Raw genomic sequence first — 18,308 nt, forward strand, 5'->3', positions numbered from 1 at the left:
GAGAAGAGCAACAAAGTTTATAAGAGGACTGGAGGCTAAAATATGACAAACAGTTGCAGGAGTTGGATATGTCTAATCTAACAAAGAAAAGGCATAGGGTATGACATGATAGCAGCCTTCCAATATGTGAGGATCTGTCATAGAGAAAAGTGGGTTGACCTATTCTCCAAAGCACCTGAAGGCAGAAGATAAAGTAACTGTTGGAAACTAGAAAAAAAATCCAATCTAGAATTAAGGAGAAATTTCTGGCAGCGAGAACAATTAATCAATGGAACAGCTTGCCTCCAGATGTGATGGGTGCTACCACTTCTTGTGGTATAATTTCCTCAGTGAAATCATATTATTGCCGCTGATAAAAATTATTTAAATCCTAAGATGGTAAAACAGATTGAAATAGACTTTTACTGAAACAAAATATAATTGACTGCGAAAGAATGAATACTTAGATAAGTATTCATAAGCAAAAATAAGAATCTAGGGCAAAAGGGAGAGGGAAACCAGCTGAAAATTATGCCAGTTCAAAGATGCACTCCCTGCATCGACTTCCAACTCCAGACCTTTCTCAGCAATGAAACATCTGCATATGATGGAAGAAACTGAGCAGATGGGTCACTTAGAAAATTTGAGCCAGTAGAAGTGAAGAGTAACAAAAGACAGAGTGATGTCACATTTGCAATTGACAGTAACTGAGATAAAGATTTAATGTACACTGCTCAAAAAAAAATAAAGGGAACACTTAAACAACACAAGAATAGAATAGAATAGAATAGAATAGAATAGATTTTTATTGGCCAAGTGTGATTGGACACACAAGGAATTTGTCTTGGTGCATGTGCTCTCAGCGTACATAAAAGAAAAAGATACATTTGTCAAGGATCATGTGGTACAACACTTAATGATTGTCATAGGGGTCAAATAAGCAATGAAGAAACAATCAATATTAATAAAAAATCTTAGGATATAAGCAACAAGTTACAGTCACTCCAATTAAAATTCCAAGTAAATCAAAGTTCTGTGAAATCAAACTGTCCACTTAGGAAGCAACACTGATAATTTCACATGCTGTTGTGCACATTCAACTTTGTACCGGACAAAGTATTCAATGAGAATATTTCATTCATTCAGATCTAGGATGTGTTATTTGAGTGTTCCCTTTATTTTTTTTTTAGCAGTACTGTATACTTCTTTCCTTGAGAAACAGTCAGTGGGTCTCTCTTATGGTGAAGAAATCTAGAGCAGCCTTCTGTTAAATGAACTGCATGACAATGTTACGATTTTTATGTTTTGAAAACGACTAGGAATTTTATGTAAAAATTCAATGATTTTGGAACTGCGTATACTTATTACCATTTTACTCTAAAACTATAGCATAAAGAAAGTAACTGGAAACAGTAACCACTTTGATGATTAAGAATATAACTAAACTAGTCCTGACCAACTGAAAGACTAAATTAGAGATATTCCCATATGGCTTTCTTCTGAATGGACTTAGTTAAATTCAAGCTATTAGTAATCAAAATGAATTACCATGGAAAGACGAGGTCTGCTATTGTTAAGCCTATAAAAAGAAACAGACATTAACAGACAATTAATGTTCATAAAAATGGAGAACTGTTATTCTTAGATACATAAATAAAATATTATTTCTAAAGTATTTTTAAAAGCTAACAAATTACTCTGAACTTTCTAAAACACATAATGCAAGGTCTGCACATTGAGAAGTAGTATTCTGGAGTGAAATAAGCTAAAAATGAAGAATTTATTTTAAACTACATATAGGTCCCATTCTTCCTTTTCTCTCTCATGGTTGCATGCTCAACTACTATCTTAGCCTTATCAAACATTACTTGGAACATGAAATTTTAAAAACTCTCACTCCCAAAGCAGAACAGTAAATGAGGTAATTTCATTTTATATAATTAATGTGAAAGGACAATTGAATTTTGAATATTTTACCATTCCAGCTCTGATGCTTGAAGAACCAATATTTTCCTCCACCATAATTCACAAAGATCATAATTGTAAGTGCCAGGCTATAAAGTCAAATAGATATCACAATCACACACTGAATGCATATATTAACAATTCTGAATGCACTTTTTTCATTGTTACAGTGATAAAATATTGTTTCTGAATAGGTTTTAAATTTGATCAATACTTTTATCTTCCAAATTGTGACAATACAATTTCTCAGATAAGTTCAGCTTGAAGGTGGGGCTTCCAGGATTTTTCACCTGGAAGAAAATGGCCATTTTAAAAAACCAAACAAATATGGACAATAAACATAGCCTACTACTACACTGTATAATGTAAAGTCTACGGAGAGGGGCAGCATACAAATCTAATAAACAAACAAACAAACAAACAAACAAACAAACAAACAAACAAATAGTGACTAATGTAGTGGCTCTTTAGCCTACCAAAGAAAAGATTTGGATGTGATAGTCGTCTTCCAGTTTTCAAAAGGCTGTTACAGTACATGAAAGAGGGGATCAATTTATTCTCCATAACACCTAATAGCAGGACAAGAAGCAACCAGGTGGAAGCTCAACAAAGGAGATCCAGTCTGGAACTAAGGGAAATTTTCTTGGCAGTGGAAGCAATTAATCAATGGAATAGCTTGTCTCCCAGAGTTGTGGGTCCTTCATCCCTGGAGGTTTTCAAGAAAGGATTGGCCAATTTTCTTGTAAGGTATAAGGGCACCTCTGTCTTGATTAGGGATTAAAATAGAAAACCTCCAAGATTCCTTCTAGCAGCTAAAAAAAATTGTTCAACAATGTAAGGACACAAGATGGAAATTCTGAAATACAACTCATGTGAATTCCAGTTTTACATGTAACATACATTTCACAGAAAATAAATTGATAAACCATTGAGAGAAATAACTTGGCTTAATAAATCTAAATTTCAGGCAAAGGTAAGATCTAAGTCGCAAAAAACTAAGCCCCATAAAAATCTAATAAACAAACAAACAAACAAACAAACAAATAAATAAAACAGATTATATTTGTTCTCACCCATCTAGCTCAACAAAATCCCTACTTCATACCAGAAAACTACAGATTCTAGAGAACGGTCTAGAACTACCTGTGCTGGCAGAGGACACATGTTGCAGACCCTGTCAATCAAGGATTTTCAGCTGATAGGATCTTTGATAAGATGGGCGGCACATAAATTTAAGAAATAAACAACAGAGTTGCTCAACATGGATTTCCCAGGTATGTTAGGATACATTTCCCTGATTGCCAACCAATGCTGCTATGTCAATGGCATCAAGATGAGAAGGTACATCACAATATTCAAAATAGACGTATTCTTTCATTTCCTCAAAGAAACCCAGCAGACTAGTTTAGCCCCCTCCCAAGTAGCAACATACAATATAACTTCTTTAATGTCTCCTCTTCTATATACTTCTGCATACATTTCAAAATGGTCTGTTAATTGCAGTATCTGTGTTTTTATTACCCACGAATTTTTATTGAAAAGTTTTCTTTATTAATTTTGCAAATTAAAAACGTCACTATAATTTTTTACAGATTTCCTTAAATTTCTTACATTCCAATATTTCATTAAAATTATATGCAGTACATTTCATGTTTATGTATTTCTCAATTTCTGTGTGCCCTTGCACCTTTTATCACAATCCCAATATAGAAAGTTGTAGTTTCCCCAGAAACAAAAGTCCTGGCTTTTTTCTTGCATTAGCTTATCATAGTTATCTTTTTTAATGGATGAGCATCTATTCGTTATAATTAAATCCAAATATTTTATCTTTTTAGTTATTTGTAAGTTTAACAATTTTTAAATTTCTCTTCTTGTCTTAAAGTCATATTCTTTGTCAATAATTTAGTCTTTTGTTTGTTAATTACCCACAAATTTTTGATCAACATGGTTTTTATCAGCCTACTTCTGCTACAATATAAATTTTCTCAAAAGAAAAAAGGTGCAAGTAGCTTCTCAGTTAAAAAAAAAAAAGCAATGCGAAAAAATGGGAACTATCCTAATCTCTAAAACAAGATTAAATCTCATTAGGGTTCGAGCAGATATGATATTGCTCACAGGTGCTAGATCATTAATCCAATCCAGAAGAACCTTAAGGGTGTCCTGTTCTTTAAAATCAATTGTTTAACAGATAACACTCTAACAGGAAGTCAGAGCCTCCAAAATGAAGATACTGTAATGATGTCTGTTTCCTCAGGGACATATGAAGGGAACCTACCCGAGTCAAGAACAGAAAGTACCAGTTATATCAGTTTTAACAGATTGTACCAGTTCTATTGTTCTGTCGTTACTTACAGCATCGGTGTAAAGGATAAGTAGGTTACACTTTTAGTAGTCACTACTACTTCACGAATGTGAGTACTACTATGCCTATAAAGCTCAGCTGATACTATCCTCAAAGACATTTACAGAAAAATTATAAGGAATTATCCAGAACTGCAATTTACCCTCTGAAGGTATCCAGGGAACGAAGCCTCTGTAGAGAGGAAGCAATGTTCCAAACTCCTATTGAAAATTCACCACCAGTGGAATCTGTTCTGCTTGGGGATCCAAGCTCCTGAAAAATGAAGGCAAGAAAGATTGGATGTGAAAACCTAGTCATAAAATTGCCATATTTTTCATAATATAAGATTCACCTATTCCCCCCCAAAAGAGGCTGAAAATTCGGATATGTCTTATACTCCTAATGTAGCTTTTACTAAGGTTTTTTCCCAGCCCTAATAAGGTGCTAACAGTGAAGCTATCTTCTGCGCTTTGCTAGCCAAGCGATCTTCTTTTGCTTGCTTTTCTCATTGTTTCTCTCTCTGGAGAGAGAAAGAGGAAGAAGTGAACTGCTTTTGAAACTGTTTTTTTATCCCCAATCAGAGAATTAAAAGCAAGCACACATGCTCAAAACAAGCAAACTAATGTGCTGAAGCTAACTAGACTAAGGACTAGCCAGATGAATATCTGGTAGGCAGATTATTTCCCCCTATTTTCCTACCCCAAAATTAAGGTGCATCTTATGCTCCAGTGAGTTTTATACTCTGAAAAATACCATAATAATCCTAATAAGGGTCCTATCTTTTCAACATGTTTCCTCCATAAGTATTTTTCTTCACATGCCATGTTCTGTATTGAAGTGGATAATCATAACATTGTTTTCCTTCAATAATAGCAGTTTCGTGTCTTTATTAATTTTTAACTTTAAAATATTGTTTTTATGTAATATTTAAGGAAGTTATTTTTACAGTAACCTTTCTGAAAAGTTGTCATGCTACAAAACATGTAGCAAGCTTTCAGTTACAGTGTTACATTTTAAAAACACATGCATTCAAAAGGAATGTTTTGAAAGAAAATGGTTGAGGGCTGCTTAGCATTTCTATTTGAAGCATGCTAGAAAAATCTGATGACTGTTGGGCAATCTTCTGATGAGTCAAAGAACATAAAGAATAGTGAGAAGGTTGTTTTGTTTGTGCATTTGGCCATTTTTAAAATAGTTTGTAAATTTTTCTGTGTATAACAGGCACTCCCCCTCCCAAAAAGTGGGCGAAAATTTTGGTGTGTCCTATATATTGAATACAGCCCTGTTTTGTTGCTCCTGAGTCCTCCACGCACTGCATTTGTGCTCTCCCTGGCCCCCAGAAGCACTCAAAAAATGGGCCTGTTTTGGGGTTCCTGAACCCTCCGTATGTCATGTTTTTGCCCTCTCTGGCCCCCAGAAGCATTCTGCTCTGCATCTCCTGTTTTTGGGATGCCGTGCCCTCTGTGCATCATGTTTTCATCCTCCCAGCCTCCAGAAACACTCTGCAGTGTTCTGCATATCCTGTTTTTGGGGTCTTGAGCCCTCCACAGATTGCATCTTTGCCCTCCCCAGCCATAACACTCCACGCATCCCTTTTTTTACATAAATAGGCCTGTTTTGGGGGGTCCCGAACCCTCCATGCATCACTTTTTTGTCCTCCCCGGCCCCCAAATGCACTCTACGGGCCCATCTTTGGCAAAAACAGGACATGCAGGGCACTTCTGAGGGCCGGGGAGGGCAAAAACACAAAGCATGTAGGTCAAAAACCTTTTTCTTGTTTTCTTCCTGTAAATCTAGGTGCATCTTATAGTCCAAAAAATACGATAGATGCCAAATGCTTCATTTGTACATGTTGTATTGTTGTTGTGAGCCACCCCGAGTCTTCGGAGAGGGCGGCATACAAATCTATTAAATTATTATTATTATTATTAAGATGGAAAGTAAATATTGTAGCCAATTGAATTATTGCAATCTTTTTGTTAGCTTTCTTTCCTGGAAATCTTTTAATTCTGCAAATTACCTATTCAATCAAGTTTGTTAAGCATATTGTAGAGCCATCCTTTTGATTCACTTTTATATTCTTACTCTTGACAGAACATTATAATTGCTTAAGAATGCTTAAAGTGTCCTCCTAATCCTGGAATTATTTCATAAAGAAGTTGTTTTATTCTTTAATCTTAATTTTATATTTTTATCTATTTTGTTTTGCCTTCTATTATTTTGTTTACTTCTCGAATCTGTACATTTTAATCAGCAGGTTTGGGTAGTGGTTTTGTAGATGACATGCCTGAGCCTGCAGGAGGGGTCAAATGCGTCATCAGTCATAAGTCCCTGTGTGCCCACCAGAAACCCCTGGTCCTTGTATTCTTTTTTAATTGTATGAATCTGCTTTTATGTGATATTTAGTATTATAGCCACTTTGCTGGTCATTGACAGTAAATAAAATAAAATGCTATGCTATGCTTTCTAAGGAAAAATACATAGTTTGATATTGGGGGTTCAAGGCTCAGCTCTTGAAAGACTGGAAGACAAGTTATGAGACACATCTATTTTCTTTCTTTTTGCTTTAACAATTAGCCATCTCAGAAACAGATATTTTATTGTAATATTTAGTCACATCAACTATATAGTGAGAATGGTCCCTCTATTCTTAAATGTCCAAATGAAGCCATTGACTCCAATAGCTTGGGCTAATTCTATACATTCAACACTGTAGCAATTGGTAATTAAGTTTACAAAAGGAAATCACAGACAGATTTGGTGATCTTTAATTATATTTGGCCTCATTCTAGAGCAAAACAAAGAATAAATATAGCATTCTTCTCTAGTATAATGAATATTAATATCATATTAGTGATAACTGATCAATCTATTTAGGCTGAAACAATATCCATTTATGAAAGCTTTATTGAAGATTGATTTTTATCTCTTTTTAAACAAAAATAATAGAAGAAGGAGGGTATGTCATTCAATGTCTGAAGCATTTATATGAAAAGCAATTCAGCTGCAATGATATTAGGTTACCGTCAAAACATTTGAAGGTTATCTGTGATGGTTTTTACACAATTATTTCATTATAATAAAGCTCTCAGCCTTAATGGACAACTTGCATGATTGAACTCATTCAAAGACAACTTATTTGTAAAGAAAACAATTCAATTATCAGCCCATGTAGTTAAACTTACATTATTTGTGTCAGAAAAAATCAGAGTAAAGTTTAAAAATTAATTTATATGATCCCACTATTAAAAATCTTACTGAATTAATAAGTCGATCAGTTTCTCTCGGATTCAACTTTTTGAACAACCAATTTCTTACTGGTTCAGTGCTATAAAACAGAAATTTAGAAAATCAGATTTTAGTCTTGAATACCACATGGTCTTCTAAAATCATCATCCTAAAAACATTGTCACAATCAAGCACTTTAAAGCCATTTGAAATAATTTTCTCTCAAAACAAGCAATTCTGGGAACCAAGAAGTTTTAAGGGGAGAAAGAAAGTCCCCACTGAAGGCCCTTTCCTTAATAAACATAAAACAATACATTTATTTATTTATTTACTTACAGTGGGTACGGAAAGCATTCAAACTCCTTTAAATTTTCCACTCTTTGTTTTATTGCAGCCATTTGGTAAAAGCAAACAAGTTAATAAGTTCATAAGTATTCAGATCCTTTGCTCAGTATTGAGTAGAAGCACCCTTTTGAGCTAGTATAGCCATGAGTCTTCTTGGGAATGATGCAACAAGTCTCTCACATCTAGATTTGGGGATCCACTACCATTCTTCCTGGCAGATCCTCTCCAATTCCAGCAGGATGGATGGCGAACACCATATTTTAAGTGTGGTGAGGGGGGTGTTCGCCCAGGTTCGCCTGGTGCGCCAGTTGCGGCCTTATCTGGACAGAGATTCTCTAAAGCAGTGATTTTCAACCTTTTTTGAGCTACGGCACATTTTTTACATATACAAAATCATGGGGCACATTGAACGGGGGGGGGGGGGGGCGCAGCTAAAAAAAGTTTGGACAAAAAATTCTCTCTCTTCCTGTCTTTCGCTCTATTTCTCTCCCTCTTTCTCTCTCTTCCTTCCTTCCTCTCTCTCTCCATCCCTCTTTCGTTCTCTCTTCCTTCCTTCCTCTTTTTGTTCTTTTTCTCTCTCTTGCCTTCCCTCCCTCTCTTTCTCTCTCTCTCTTGCTTTCTCTCTCTCTTTCTCTCTTTCTCTTTCTCTCTCTCTTGCTTTCTTTCTCTCCCTCTCTTGCTTTCTTTCTCTCTCTCTCTCTCTTGCTTTCTTTCTCTCTCTTGCTTTCTTTCTCTCTTTCTCTTTCTCTTGCTTTCTTTCTCTCCCTCTCTTGCTTTCTTTCTCTCTCTCTTTCTCTCTCTCTCTTGCTGAGCTTCGCGGCACAACTGACCATGTCTCGCGGCACACTAGTGTGCTGCGGCACACTGGTTGAAAAACACTGCTCTAAAGGAAGAGCCTTCTCTGTGGCTGCCCCAGCTCTTTGGAACGAGTTTCCCCCAGAGATTCGTACTTCCCCCATTCTCCCTGCCTTCTGCAAAGCTTTGAAGACACACCTCTGCCAGCAGGATTGGGGCCATTAAAACTGTGACATCTTGCCCTGTCCAATGAATGAATGTTGGATATGTAATGTGTAAACGTGTTTGTTTGGTTTTAACTGTGGGTTTTTTAGAATACAGTTTTCATGCAGATTTCTAACATGCTGTATGCCGTCCTGAGTCCCAAGAGAAGGGCGGCATAGAAATTGAATAAATGAATGAATGAATGAGAGTTAAATATGAGTGTCAGGGCAAAGGTCTGAATACTTATGTCCATGTGATATTTCAGTTTTTCTTTTTTAATAAATTTGCACAAATATCTACATTTCTGGTTTTTTTCTGTTAAGATGGGGTGGTAAGTGTACATTAATGAAAAATAAACTGAATTTTTTTGCTTTTACCAAATGGCTGCAATGAAACAAAGAGTGAAAAATTTAAAGCGGTCTGAATACTTTCCATACCCACTGTATTTATTTAATTCGACTTCTATGTCATCCAAATGGGGCATTTCTAAAAGCATATATTTTTAGAAAGGTTTCTATGGAAAATCTCAATACACTGCCATATTGCTCAATGATTAAATTAAGGTTTAACATGCAAATATGGAAAAACATCAAATTAGATTACATCCAATTAGTCTCATTTTAAAATATTTACTTACTTTATGCAAAACTGTCCAATCATCAGAATAATGAAAATACCCATGTAGATGAGAAATGCAAATAAAATAGCTGCATAAAAGAAAATATAATTACTATAAACAATAAAGAATACATTCTGGTGTAAATTCTTTCATATAATTTAAAACACAAAAAACCAAAGGTGCGTGCGCAGGCGGCAATAGACAAACGCACCCCCGCATGATATTTTGCTTCTAAACTTATGATTTTGATGATGCTTGCACGGATGAGATTTTGGCAATTTTTGCAGATTTCTTTGCTTCTGCGCATGCATCGCCGTTTCCACTACTGGTGATCCCAGGCATACCAGGGGGCAGTCCGCCCCTGTAGGGCTGTATATTCTTAATAGATAGGTGATTTAATAACAGTTTCAACGTATCTCTTCTGTATTTATTTAAAAAAAGACTTCTTGAAAAAAGCACCTTTGATCCCATGGCACTTGAGTGATAATCTGGGAAGAGTTTGAACCTATTAATTATGATGAAGTGGATTAAGTCTTTGAATTTGTGAGTTTTGCTACCTGTGTTTTACATAAGATGAATATTTTCTTATGGGAGAAGGTGTGAATTTAAATGTGAATGCTCTGTTGGATATTGGGCATCTCCCTTCTTGACCACATCACAAATCACACCATTCAACAGCATTTTGTTGTGGCACCAATTCTAGAGAAGATGAGAGAAAGCCAGCTCTGCTAGTATGGACATGTCCTGAGAGCAGCACTTTCCACCATTGCCAAGACTGCCTACCAACTAGAAGTCAATGGCCAGTGACCTTGCCGGCACCCAAATCAGAGATGGCAAGATACCATCAACAAAGATATGCAAGATGTAGGCCTGTGCCTTGGTGACACAGCTAACCATGTAACAAGGCATCCAGGGATCCAAAAAGGAAATATACTAGGAAGAAGAAGGTGACTTCATTTGTCTTCAAAGGGGTAGTTGTCTGCTCTCTTCTCAAGATGCCTGTACTAGACAATTTCAATCAATTTTCCTTTTAATGAAAGCTGGCACTAATAATGCTTTTGATCGCTTTTGGTGGGGGTGGGATGGGTAGTCCATCCATCTGGCGTTCTTTAATCTCTCAGTGGGTTTGATATCATCAACCATTTCAACCTTCTGGACTGACTTAAGAGATTGGAAGTAAGAGCCATGATGTTGCAGTAGTTGTCCTTTTTCTGAGGCCTGTAGCAGTTAGTGTTGATACAGGTAGTCCTCAACATATGACAATAGACCTCAAAATTTTGTTGCTAAATAGACATTTGTCAACTGAGCTTTGCTATTTTAAATCTTTGCTGCCACAGTTAAGTGACTCACTACAATTTTTAAGTTAGTAAAACAGTTGTTAACTGAATGTGGTTTCCTCATTGAATTTGCTAGTCTGGTAACTCCAAGACACTAAACAACCATAAATATGAGTTAGTTTCCTCTGAAGCATCTGAATTTGGATCACATAACCATGGGAATGCTGCAGCAGTTATAAGTATGCCAAATGGTCGGAAGTCACTTTTTGCGTCTTCGATCATCTCACAGGATGGGGCTCGGCTCTATCAGCCCCCACCCCCAATCTCCCGCCTTCGGGGCCCTTTTGGAGGGTGCAGCGGTCGGTGAAGGCACTCTGAGAAAAGCTGCCTCAGCTTGGGAATTCTGGTGGGGGCTGATGGAGCCGATCGAAGCTGCCCTGCGTGCTTCTCCGCCGGCTGGATGCTGTGCACCCCACTCATCCCCAGGGCCGAGCTTCCGGCCTCCAGCCGATGACTGCTGAGCGGCCTTGGAGACAGCCACCGCTGCTGCTGGAGCAGTGCCAGCAGGGACCCTGGGAGGAATGCCTGGAAAGCCCGCCACTGGGCAGTTGAGGCGGGGCGCACGGCAGCAGCTTACAAGAAGCAGGAGGATGTCCCCTCAACATATCCAGCCAGCGGAGGAGCCCGCGAGGCACTTCGATCATCCGGTGGGACGGGGCTCGGCTCCATCAGCCCCCACCCTAATTTCCCACCTTCGGGGACACATTTGGGAGTGCACAGCGGTCGGCGAAGGCGCTCCAAGCAGAGGGGGTGGGGGCTGATGGAGCCGAGCCCCATCCTATTGGATGATCAAAGCTGCCCAGAGGACAAGTTAAGAAGAAGTGGGGTAGGCTGCTGGCTCGTCCCCGGAGACAGAGATGGAGGGAAAGAGAGGGGGAAGGGAAGTGAGAGGTGGAGGGAATATGAGAGAAAAGGAGAAAGAGAAAAATGAGAAACTGATGGAGGGAAAGAACGGGGAGCGGAAGAACAAACAAATGAGAGAGAGAAGGGGAGAGAAAGAAAAAGGGAAAGAGGACACAGAGAGAAAAACAGAATGAAAGTGAGAGAAATGAGAGCAAAAAGGGGGAGAGAGAGGGAAAAGAGAGAGAGAAGTTGAGAGAAAGAAAGAAAAGGAAAAGAGAGAGGTAGGGAAAGCGGGGAAGGAAGGAAGGAGGAAGGGACGGAGGGAAGGAAGGAAAGAAGGAAGGAAGGGAGAAATTTCCCACAGAAAACACCAGAAGCCACAAACCCACCCCGTCGTGGCTGGAGAGGTTACTATTACACTGCACACCAAGACAACTAGACACAAGAACAGTTTTTTTTCCCTTAACGCCATCACTCTACTAAACAAATAATTCCCTCAGCACTGTCAAATTTTTTACTATGTCTGCACTACTATTACTACTAGTTTTTTTCTCATTATTCCTATCACCCATTTCCTCCCACTTAGGACTCTATGATTGTAACCTGTTGCTTCTATCCTAAGATTTTTATTAATATTGTTTCTTCATTGTTTATTTGACCCCTATGACAATCATTAAGTGTTGTACCACATGATTCTTGACAAGTGTATCTTTTCTTTTATGAGAGCATCTGCACCAAGACAAATTCCTTGTGTGTCGAATCACACTTGGCCAATAAAGAATTCTATTCTATTCTATTCTATTCTACTATTACTATTTAATACTACAGCATTTGGTTCAGAATACTGTTTTCCTTGTTCTCCTCTAAAATCTAGGTGCGTCCAATACACCGGTGCGTCTTATACACCAAAAATACAGTAATCACACCATTATGAGTTAGAAGAGTCTCAGAATTACCAGTAGTCTTCAATTCAAACTCCTATTAATTTACTAGTTATAGTTATCCTTAATACTTGAAAACCACTAATGAGTGGATAGCAGTAGCAACTGTACTTATACAGTATACAGCTTCATAACGCTTTACAGCTCCCTATACGTTTACAGAATCAGCACTCTGACCCCAGCAATCTGAATCTTCAGATTTACCTTGGAAGGATGGAAGGCTGAGTCAAGAGTCAGGATCAAACATCTGACATTGAACAGTTAGCCTGCAATATTACATTCTAACCACTGCACCACCATGGCTCTTAGGATAGTTTATCACTCTTCTAAGCAGACTATTTTAGTGCTTAATTCTTAGAAAAATTCTTCCCAATATTCAGCTAAATTCTTTAATTTCATCCTATTGGTTTTTGTTCTTATACTCATCATAATTGAATCTAATACTACAGTTGACCCATTTTGGAAGCCTGTGAAAGTTATTTTTCGCCCCATAAGATGCTCCTGACGATAAGACTCACCTAGGTTTAGAGAGGGAAAACAAGAAAAAAAAATCTGCCTCTGCCTCCCAGGGTCTATCTGGTATTCATCCGGCTAACATCCTTTCAGCAAACAGCAAACAAACAGCCTGCCTCCTTTGTGTCTGCAGCCTCTGCCAGGGAACACTGGAGCTTTCACCTCCAAGCAGCTGCTCAGTAATTGAATCCTCCCAGATTACCATTGACCAGATGCTCAAGCAGTGGAGATCACTGCTGCTGTTCGCCACTGCTACCTGTCGCCCATATTCACTCCATAAGGCAAACAGACATTTTCACCCACTTTTGGGAGGAAAAAAATGCATCTTATGAAGCGAAAAATACAGAAATCAAGTATAGGAGGAAATAGGCTGAACTGTTCAGAAGTGACTGCAGAGTTAGTTGGGGGATTTCCACTCTGCAAGTCTTTAAGTTCTTTTTCCCTTATAGTATATAGGGTGAACTGAGATGGGATAGCATACTTGCATAGAAATAGTTAAGCCAACATGACTGTACAACTAGTCAGTTTTCTAAATCTATTAAGGCAAGCATTAAGGCAACTAACAAACTACAAAAGTTATAAAAGTTTAAAGTAACATACGGAGAGAGCTGTTGACAGGATTTTGATTGATAACTATATCACATATAATATTCGTGATGTTGCTCTGGAGATGTCTAATCCTTAAGGAATAGTTTCCATATTCTCCAAAATGATAATAAATCCTAATGACAGCAAAGAGGAAAATATATTTATGAAGTTATTTTAGGTTAGAACAATTCTGACAACATATGAACAGAAGTAATGCCCTTAAAAGTTTAAGATAGATAAATATAAATAACTCCTTCAAACATAATCTAAAATTGATAATTTTTCCAGATGTGTTAATATTTGATAAACAAAGTTATCAAAATTCTTAAGAAAGTGGTTTCATATGCCTCATATAAAATGCTGTTACTGCTCACAAAGTTGGGGAGATTCCAACATACCTGATCACTTTTCAAGCACTAAAAAACAGAGAGCTTTAAGCATTTGAATATACTTGGATGTTCTTTTACTGATATGTAAACTTACAGAATACATGCAAATCTCAATAATTCTCAATGTGTTCACTTTCCTCATATTATACTTCCCATTTCATTTGCCGTGATTTCTATCTTTGAATTTTTTATCCTACCGTTTATTACTTCACTTTTTCTAATATAATTTTGCTTTTACACAGATGTTTGGATAAGTTATAGTCAGCAACTATGGTTGCCTATTGAAAATTGCTTACATAATATTAATGTTTTAATATAAAATTAAATAATATACCTAAATTGACATTTCAGTTCCTTTTTGGTTAAATTATCTAAATAAATTGTGTACAATACTTCTGTGATTTCTTTAAGTGATAACCACATAGCAGAAGCTAAAAGGACTAACCTGCACAGTTCTCCTGTAAAATTATTGACCGTCAGTGTGAGAGCATGCTGAGTATCAATAGCTACAGAGTGAGTTTCTTTGGATGTTCTGTTCATCTGGACAGAAATCAGTTCCTGTTGCAAACACTAAAAAAATGAGGAAAAAAAGAATAAAGGCCACAACAAATTGATTTCCCCTGCAACAAACAAACCAACATTACCTTTAAAATGAAAAACAGTAGCAGGGTTACTGGATCTAGAAAAAACAATGTGGTTTATGCTAAAAGAAATAGTTAACCATTGAAACTATACAATTATATTCTAAGATTTTAAAATTGGCTTCATTTTATATATTCAAAGTTCTAGTATCTAAAATAAAATGTACTTCATTGGGCTAGCTGTATGTATTTGCTTGTGATTAGACCAGTTTTCTTCCATAACTATCACTCAGTTCAAACAAGAATCATGGTTTAAAAATCTAAATTGTAGTTTGATTCAGATGATGCATTTTATCCAACTTGAATCATTTTACAGATTATAGGCCTTTCCCCTTTCCTCAAGATTTTAATTACCTCATAACAATATTCTGAGACCCAATAAATGGACAAGTTGTCAATGAGCAATTCATTATGAATTCGTAATAAAGCTTGGTCCATTTTCAAATTCCATACAGGCCGTCTGGATATATCTAGAATTAAAAATGAAAATAATTTAATATTTATGTATTAAAAAAAATCAGAACTGGATATTTTTGTCTAGCAATTGAGACTTGAGAATCCTGGAATTGTTTCTTTTTTCTTGTGTACTTTGCGTCTTCAAAAGATATTTCAGAAAGGAAAGCATAACCAGTGATGTAATGTCGTTGTTATACCAAGTAAACTTATCAACATAGTAGGATATTGCATTATATAGCAATAACATAATTAACCAATATAATAAAATTGCCTTCTTCAAGATTATCTTTGTATTTTTCTTTTTCAAGTACAGGTAGTCTTTGACTTACAACAATAGTGACCATTTGAAGTTACAACAGCACTGAAAAAGTGACTTATGACTGTTACACTTGCAATCACTGCAGCAATGATATGGTCACATGATCAAAATTCAGACACTTGTCAATGATTCGTATTTATGACATTTGCATTGTTCCAGGGTGATATAATTGCTTTTCAACTTTCTGGCAAGCAAGAATCTGGAAAACCAGATTAACTAAACTGTATTACTAACTTAACAAATGCAGTACTTAACAACTGAGTAAGAAAGGTCATAAAACTGGAGCAAAACTCACTTAATAGAAATTTTGAGCTTAATTGAGGTCGTAAATCAAGGACTACCTGTACCAAGCCAAAGTGCTGATTCTGTAAGTTAAAAATAGCACCTTATAGAATTATATATAAAGAATAAAGAAATTTTGAATTGTACTAGAAACCAGTAACATGTATAACTTACTTTATTTAATATATTTATATTCTAATGTGCTTGTGCCCAAGCTGCAGTTTTACAGTGGCTCAGTCTATCACTGCTTCATATCCTCTGCTTAAAACACTTTTCTAAACATGGAATTAATTTTATTTTAAGATTAAAAAATAATGAATAATTTATTATTTTAAAAAATAAAAAATTAAGGAAAAACACCTGATTACTGGATTTTTTTAAAAGAAAATCAAATATTTTCTTGTTAAATTGAAGGTTCACACAAAAAACATTATTTCCTCATTTGTAATTTAGACATCTGTATCAGAAAGATGATAGCTGAGTGAAAGCAGAAGTAGAAAATGAAATAAGCAAGCAAATAGTTGATAGGAACGACCCATCTGATTTTCAATATATAACGAAAAGGTGAAGGTCAAAGTGCTAATGGATGTCTGTTTTTTTTTTTACTTTAGAATAGAATAACAGAGTTGGAAGGAACTTTGGAGGTCTTTAGTTCAACCCCTTGTTTAGGCAGGAAACATTATACCTTTTCAAACAAACGGCTGTCCAATCACTACTTTAAAACTTCCAGTGTTGGGAGCATTCACAGCTTCCGGAAGCAAGTTGTTCCACTGATTAATTGTTCTGTCAAAAAATTATTCTTAGTTCTAAGTTGCTTCTCTCCTTGATTAGCTTCCATCCATTGCTTCTTGTCCAGCCCTTAGGTGCTTTATAGGTTGAGTTCCTCTTCTCTGTGGAAACCCCTGAGACATGTCACCCCTAGTTCTTCTTTTCATCAGACTAGCATATCCAATTTTAGCAACCCTACTTTATGTTTTAGCCTCCAGTCTTCTAAACATCCATGTTGCTCTGCACTCTTTCTAGAGTCTCAATATCTTTTTACATTGTGGATGCAGTATTCCAAGAGTTATTACTTCACATGATTATCCCTGTTAATGCAGCCTAAACTGTGTTGGCTTTTGCACAGCTGAAGCTGGCTCATGTTTAAGTTTAAGTTTAAGTTTAATCAGATTTGTATGCCGCCCCTCTCCGCAGACTCAGGGCGGCTCACAGCAACAGCAATACAAGACAAATCCAATATTAAATTAATTTTAAGAACACCACAAGTTAAAAACCAGTCATACACACTAGCATACCATACATAAATTTTATAAGCCTAGGGGGAAGGAACATGTCAATTCCCCCATGCCTGACGACAGAGGTGGGTTTTAAGGAGCTTACGAAAGGCTAGGAGGGTGGGGGCAACTCTGATATCTGGGGGGAGTTGATTCCAAAGGGTCGGGGCCGCCACAGAGAAGGCTCTTCCCCTGGGTCCCGCCAAACGACATTGTTTAGTTGACGGGACCCGGAGAAGGCCAGCTCTGTGGGACCTAACTGGTCGCTGGGATTCGTGCGGCAGAAGGTGGTCCCGGAGATATTCTGGTCCGGTGCCATGAAGGGCTTTATAGGTCATAACCAACACTTTGAATTGTGACCGGAAACTGATCGGCAACCAATGCAGACTGCGGAGTGTTGGTGTGACATGGGCAAATTTAGGAAAGCCCATGATAGCTCTCGCAACTGCATTCTGCACGATCTGAAGTTTCCGAACACTTTTCAAAGGTAGCCCCATGTAGAGAGCGTTACAGTAGTCGAGCCTCGAGGTGATGAGGGCATGAGTGACTGTGAGCAGTGACTCCCGGTCCAAATAGGGCCGCAACTGGTGCACCAGGCGAACCTGAGCAAACGCCCCCCTCGCCACAGCTGAAAGATGTTTCTCTAATGTGAGCTGTGGATCGAGGAGGACGCCCAAGTTGCGGACCCTCTCTGAGGGGGTTAGTGACTCCCCCCCCAGGGTGATGGATGGACAGATGGAATTGTCCTTGGGAGGCAAAACCCACAGCCACTCCGTCTTATCCGGGTTGAGTTTGAGTCTGTTGACACCCATCCAGACCCCAACAGCCTCCAAGCACCGGCACATCACTTCCACTGCTTCGCCGACTGGACAAGGGGTGGAGATGTAAAGCTGGGTATCATCTGCATACTGATGATACCTCACCCCATGCCCTTGGATGATCTCACCCAGCGGTTTCATGTAGATATTAAATAGTAGGGGGGAGAGGACCGACCCCTGAGGCACCCCACAAGGGAGTAACCTAGAGGTCGACCTCTGACCCCCCACTAACACCGACTGCGACCGGCCAGAGAGGTAGGAAGAGAACCACTGAAGGACAGTGCCTCCCACTCCCAGCCCCTCCATCCAGTGCAGAAGGATACCATGGTCAATGGTATCGAAAGCCGCTGAGAGATCAAGAAGCACCAGGACAGAGGATAAACCCCTGTCCCGGGCCCGCCAGAGATCATCCATCAGCGCGACCAAAGCAG

The 18,308-nt window shown here is 37.8% G+C and overlaps 1 protein-coding gene across 1 annotated transcript in view; it reads right to left on the reverse strand.

Moving 5' to 3' along the window:
* Positions 1–18,308, reverse strand: part of HGSNAT (heparan-alpha-glucosaminide N-acetyltransferase) — a 36,578-nt gene that overhangs the window by 15,900 nt on the left and 2,370 nt on the right. The window contains exons 2-9 of the mRNA XM_070728024.1: positions 15,083–15,198; positions 14,533–14,657; positions 13,711–13,832; positions 9,495–9,564; positions 7,544–7,613; positions 4,449–4,558; positions 1,957–2,033; positions 1,528–1,558 (exon numbers count right to left, since the gene is read on the reverse strand). Coding sequence (XP_070584125.1) covers positions 1,528–1,558; positions 1,957–2,033; positions 4,449–4,558; positions 7,544–7,613; positions 9,495–9,564; positions 13,711–13,832; positions 14,533–14,657; positions 15,083–15,198 — 721 coding nt within the window. The remainder of the gene's footprint in view (positions 1–1,527; positions 1,559–1,956; positions 2,034–4,448; positions 4,559–7,543; positions 7,614–9,494; positions 9,565–13,710; positions 13,833–14,532; positions 14,658–15,082; positions 15,199–18,308) is intronic.

This window comes from Erythrolamprus reginae, chromosome Z, assembly GCF_031021105.1.
Source record: "Erythrolamprus reginae isolate rEryReg1 chromosome Z, rEryReg1.hap1, whole genome shotgun sequence".
Classification (NCBI taxonomy): domain Eukaryota; kingdom Metazoa; phylum Chordata; class Lepidosauria; order Squamata; family Dipsadidae; genus Erythrolamprus; species Erythrolamprus reginae.